At 39.8% G+C, this 6,394-nt stretch overlaps 1 protein-coding gene across 1 annotated transcript; it reads right to left on the bottom strand.

Moving 5' to 3' along the window:
* Positions 1-4,129: 4,129 nt before the first annotated feature.
* LOC112645042 (vomeronasal type-1 receptor 4-like) lies at positions 4,130-5,108 on the bottom strand. The gene has a single exon (XM_025424041.1). The coding sequence runs from the start codon at positions 5,078-5,080 to the stop codon at positions 4,130-4,132; it is 951 nt and encodes a 316-aa protein (XP_025279826.1). The 5' UTR covers positions 5,081-5,108.
* Positions 5,109-6,394: the final 1,286 nt, after the last annotated feature.

Below are 6,394 nucleotides of genomic sequence, written 5' to 3'. Positions count from 1 at the left end.
TGATGATGGAGTCCTTAGTGAGATGGAACACTAAAGGGCACAGACTGGAGGCCATGTGGCAGGATGGAGGTCCAAAAAGGCTGGGTGGAGATAATGGGGCAGGGAGAATTCAAAGAGATGAGGAGAGACAGGAGATGAAGGACATGAGAAAGATCACATTTACCCAACTCATGGGTTGGAAGTCTGAGGCTGCAGGGAAATAGACTAAGGGATGACAATCACAGCAGAACTCACAAATTCATTCCCCACTCAATTTCTCCATTTATATTGGAATCAATTTATTATTGGATTTTTAAAAAAATTTTGAATGAAAGGCAATTCAGATCTTAGTAACCTGGGGCTCAGCAGTTAGGCGTTTGCCTTTGATCAGATCATGATCCCAGGGTTCTGGGATCCAGTCCCACATCAGGCTCCCTGAAAGAAGCCTGTTTCTCCCTCTGCCTATGTCTCTGCCTCTCTTTCTCATGAATAAATAAATGAATAAAATCTTTAAAAAATTTCTTAGCCTTAGTATACAGCATAGGGCTACAAGTAGAATTTGGGGGAATGACACAACCTTCTCTCTCTCCTTGGGGATGACAATTAGAGTGATCACAGTGGGTCTGGCAGGATGTGTTTATTGGTACTTGATGCTTTGTGATGGGAATAAATATCTATGCTTTCCAAGCCCTGCTTATGTCGTGAGCTTTCATGACTGAAACCTGATATGATGAAAATCCTTTCCTTTATTGTGGCTATTCTAAAATATTACACATGCTTTGAGAAAATAAAACATACCAATATACAGCACATTTTAGTTTTCTGTTTTTCCTTGCTTTTCCCATATGAGAAGCTATCACAGGAGGTCACCATTAGGAATAGTTCTGTGGATATATTGCAATATTTAAAAATATTTTCTCTTGTAAAAAATCACATGCATATTTTGTATAAAGTACTTAAGGAATAAAATTAAAGTCCCAATAATACCCCTTGCCCAATACATTTGATCTCCATATGGACCTTTTTTTTTTTTGAGACTTAACCCCTTTTTGTGTAGTTTTGGATGTTGTCTGTTAACATACATGAACATATTCTGTGCCTGTATCAATATTTATATATGTATTGTCAACAGGGCTTACTCCTCAATCAAACTTCTCTCTTCATTTACAGACATAATTGGAAGATGTATTTATCATGGTAGGATATCTCCATCTTACATTAAGGCAAAGACATGAGCAGGTTAATGTCTACGTCAGGTGGGTTTGCAGTTGCCAGTAATGTGGAAAATACAACTGACCAGTAGGGAACAAGTTCTTTTTTTTTTTTTTTGGAACAAGTTCTTTACCGCATCCTAGTACTGCAATAATACTATATCCTTCCAAAGCTGAGATGATTCATTAAGTCCTCTGACATGTAGGCTAAGGGTCCCCAGAAAGAGTGAGTCAGGGGATGCTACTTTTGTGATCTTTGAATAGGAAAATATTTCTTTAAATATCAAAACAGGGCAGCCCGGAGGGCTCAGTCCAGGGCCTGATCCTGGAGACCTGGGATCAAGTTCCATGTCAGGCTCCCTGCACGGAGCCTACTTCTTCCTCTGCCTGTGTCTCTGCGCTCTCTCTCTCTCTCTTTTTTTTTTTTATTTTATTTATGATAGTCACACACACACACACACAGAGTCTCTCTCTCTCTCTCTGTGTCTCTCATGAATGAATAAATAAATAAAAATCTTAAAAATAATAAATAAATATCAAAACACCTCAACTAGAAAGGAGGAAATGACAAATTAGATGAAAATTAAGAGTTTTTTCCTCATCAAAAGCCACCTAGATATGTAGATACATAGGTAGATGGATGAATGGATGGATGGATGGATGGATGGATGACAGATAGATAGATAGACAGATAGATAGAGGATAGATAGGGCCAGCACCAAGGATAAACATGTTCTGCATGTCTAAATATCTCCTGTAAATCAATAAGAGAAAGATAGGAAACACAACTGGAAAAAATGGGTAAAATAAAGCAACACTCAAAAAAAGGATGTACTTGATGGCCAATAAATATGTGAAAAGATGTTCAAGTTGTTTCTCATCAAGGAATTGGAAATAAAGTCACTGCCTGATACCATCAACAGTAACAAGAATGCTAAACCAAAAATGAGGGATCCCTGGGTGGCGTAGCGGTTTGGTGCCTGCCTTTGGCCCAGGGCACGATCCTGGAGACCCGGGATCAAATCCCACGTCAGGCTCCCGGTGCATGGAGCCTGCTTCTCCCTCTGCCTGTGTCTCTGCCTCACTCTCTCTCTCTCTCTGTGACTATCATAAATAAATAAAAATTTTAAAAAATAAAATAAAATAAAATAAACCAAAAATGACAGAAAATACCAACTGTTGACAAGGATACAACTAAACTAAGAATCTCATCAACACTCGTTGTTGTAAAATCCATACACATGCTTTTGCCAGACTCTTTGGCAATGTGTCCCAAAGTCAAACAATGGCAACCTGCCACTCAGCAATATCACTACTACATAGACATCTGAAAAATTTCCACGTACATCTCATCACACTCTAGAATTTGCACATCACCAGCATTCTAACATTATTATTATTTTTTAAAGATTTTATTTATTTATTCATGAGAGACAGAGAGAGAGGCAGAGACACAGGCAGAGGGAGAAGCAGGCTCCATGCAGGGAGCCCGATGTGGGACTCAATTTTAGGACAAAAAAAAATTCTGTAGCCAAAGACAGATGCTCAGCCACTGAGCCACCCAGACGTCCCAGCATCAGCATCATTCTAATAGCACCAAAGAGAAAACCAGCCCCATGTGCTTCATTAGCATAGTGATTAAATTGTTTGATTTTCTCACAATGAGATCCAATCACCGATGCCAGTAGATGATAAACAACCACCTGCTGATAGTACCAATAAAATCACAAACACATGGAATTGAACAATGAAAATACAAAAGAGTTTGTGCTACAGGATTCCTTTTGTATCAAAGGCAAAGAGGTAGGGGATTCAGATCTTAGATGTCCTAGGGTGACCCTTAAACAAAGTGATTGAGAGGGGCACCAAGGAGGCAGCCTCTGCCAGGCTGACAGTGCTCTGTTGCGTGTAGAGGTGTGTTCACTTGTGAAACTTCACGGAGCTGTCCACGGAGGACCTGTGCATGCATATTAATGTTTTAAATACAGAGGAGCAATTAGAAAATTGTGAGGATGTGAATAGATTGGTGGCATCGCTCCCTTCCATTGTCATGATAGAAGTCAGCAGTATCTAATAATATCATGCTTTAGTTTCTTAAGTTGCCGCAATACCTAGGTTAACAACCAAGAGATACTTAACACTGTAAGTTAATTGCCTAGAATTACTTTAAAAAAATTTTTAGAAGATAGAACATGGTAAGTGGTAGAGTGAAGAACTTCAGGACTCTTCGACCATTTTTTTTTTTTTTTAAGATTTTATTTATCTTTAGAGAGTACTATCAGGGGGAGTGGCAGGCAGAGGGGACAAGCAGGCTCCTCACTGAGCAGGAAGCCAGATGTGAAACTCAACTTTAGGACCCTGAGATCATGACCTGAATCGAGGGCAGGTGGTTAATTGATTGAGCCATGCAGGCACCCCTATATGTAATTTTAAACAACAAATTGGGAAGGAAGATACAAATACCAAATAGAGTTGAAGCTGTTTGTCATTATCTTCTTTAATATTATTTCTACATTTCTTACTGTACACTTCTCCATATTATTGCTGGAGAGCTAAGAAACATGATGTAATTGCGTGTGTATATCTAGTTTTACTGGTATCACGTATACGTACACATGTCACTATGTATGCATGTGCATGTGATGCGTGCCTCTGCCTGCCTTTATGATGTGCCCCTTGCATAACTGTGCTCACAATTCTACCAATCTATGGGGGAATGAGTGCATGTACACTGGAATACTGTGGAAAACAAAACAAAAACCACATATCCAATGAGGAGAAATTTTGCAAAGATTTATTTATTTGAGAGAGAGGGAGAGCACGAGCAGGGGGAGAGCAGAGGGAGAGAGAGCCACAGGCTGCCTGCTGAGCTGGGAGCTCGTTGCAGGACTCAATCTCAGGACCCTGAGATCAGGACCCAAACCAAAGGCAGACACTTATCAGACTGAGCGACCCAGGTGCCCCAAAATGTTAGAATTTTCTTTCGTTCTCCAGGCAAAGCTGAATCGGGTCACTCTGGAGTCATAGCTCATGAGCACAAAGGGGCTGAGAAAAGGAAAACACATAGTAAAGAATGCAGACATGCTCACCATCAACCGACTTGAGGTATTTAAAAAAGACAGACAAATCTGACAAATGGATGAGAGGGCATAAAAAAATACAAAGGTGCTCACCAGGACCAGGATGCTTTGTGTGGCTCTGGACTCCACAGAGGACCTGGTGGAGTGCCTGGTTGTGTGAATGTGTTGGACCCGCTGCTTGTGTCTGTACAGGATGGAAACCATGGAGCCGCTGGCCCAGAGCATGAGCCCCAAAGCTAAAATGTCACTGAATGAAAGCCATGCTACAAACAGTGAGGCTATGAGTTTATGGTAAAATACTGAAGAACAGTATCCATAATCAGTTTTTCTCGTGATGTTTGCATCCATCCACTTGCCAATCACAGAAAGAGGAAAAATGGTGTTTATCAATATGTTCAGGATCCAGCACACAGTGGTGGAGGGGACAATGTATCTGGGAGCTTTCCCTTTAAGCACTGCCCACATGGAGTTCTGGGGGCTAATGGTGATGGCCTGGAAGACACTCAGGAGGCAGGTGCTCTCCATGGACACACCCCTGGCCACTCTTTGAACAAAGAAAAGAAGACTGCATCTAAAATCCTGGGAGTAATATTTCAACCCAAAAGCTGCCATGGTCTGCGGGACTCCTTTAGTGATAATGACCAAGGAGTTGGCTATGGTTAGGTGCCTGAGAATCAGGTCCGTGCACCTTGCCCTGCACCCAGTAAAGTGGAGGAGGAGATAATGGCAAAGAAGAGAGAAGTTCCCCAGGATTCCAAGGATAGTCTGTGATAAGAAGACCATGCCTACCACCAGATCCCCGGTGGCCATCCAGTCGGTTCTCAGGGACTGATGCTCCTCTTCAAAGCCATTGGATTCTGTGTGGTAATTGAAGGCAGGTACTACATTCAGAGTGTCAACCAAATCCCAAGATGCTCCATTTACTATATTAGCTCTATCTTAGGTATGTCTAAGGTTATGGTTTTTGTCTTTTATTAAGAGTTTTTTTTTTCAAGAGTTAAATATATAACCTAAAGAGAAAATGTAAAAGAGATCTCCATGAAGAGCATATACGTGGGAATCTCTGATTCTTCACAAAGCTATGAGGCACACACTACTGTCCATTTAATTACAGAGAAAAGGCAATTACAAAGATCAGGTAAATAGAAGTTAAATGACTTGTAGAAATCCCTATGCTGGTTAGGGGCAGAGTGGGAACTTGAAAATGCCTGGTGCTGGGAATAAACACAGTGCTTTGAACCACCTAGCAACACTAAAAAGGTAGTTTCTGGTGTTTGTCAGATAATTCAGATGTATCTTTAGTTTCCTTTTATGTTTGGTTTTAGATTAGAGGTAATGTCATAATTTTGATTTTAAGAGTTTCTATTTATATAGAGAGATTTATCCTATAGGTCTATGTCAGTTATGAAAGAAGATTTTGAAATCTTATTAAATGCAGATGTATGGATTATAGTTTAATACCACAGGAGTCTGCCCCATAAGGAGCAGATTTAATAAAGGGAAGAATGGCTTGATATAAAGAAGGGGGTAGAAAGATTTGTTTGCTTTTATGCCAGGAACAAAAACACAATGGCATTTATCACAGGAAACTTTGAAAAAACTCAAGCCATACCCTGAAATACAGGACATGAAACAACACTGCATGGTTATTAGTGTAGAAAAAAAATGCAAATGATTATTCTTTTCAGATCATATACTTATTTACTTATTAATACCAAGTTCATAAAATTACTAGCAATCATGCATGGTTTTTGAAAACTATTAAAATGTAAGAGACGTGCAAAACTCAATCTCTAGGGATGAAATTGTGTCTATTTTAGAAATTGCAATAGTAGATACTTTGAATCAATATTGGAATATTTTTAAATCAAATATCCTAAGATACTTTCAATCCTGACAGCTATTGCCTGAAACTCAGTTACCTTTTCCTTAATCTCTCCCTAGCCTCAAGAAGTCCTACTACAACCTACAGACCACAGGTGCATTCAGTACAAGCACAATTACTGTCTCCATTAATTGCATCAGACACCCAGAGCTAAAGAAAACGTTTCTATTCTAACAATTGTAACTTGAATACACTGATTCTGTACATTACTATATGGTACACATGGATTCATCTGGCTA

This window comes from Canis lupus, chromosome 1 (assembly GCF_003254725.2).
Source record: "Canis lupus dingo isolate Sandy chromosome 1, ASM325472v2, whole genome shotgun sequence".
NCBI lineage: Eukaryota > Metazoa > Chordata > Mammalia > Carnivora > Canidae > Canis > Canis lupus.
The sequence above is the reverse complement of the archived record's forward strand: the minus strand, read 5'-3'. Positions and strand labels throughout refer to the sequence as shown.

What these genes read in the sequence shown, in the direction of transcription:
- LOC112645042 (XM_025424041.1), bottom strand. Translation starts at nt 5,080, where the DNA reads ATGGCCACCGGGGATCTGGTGGTAGGCATGGTCTTCTTATCACAGACT.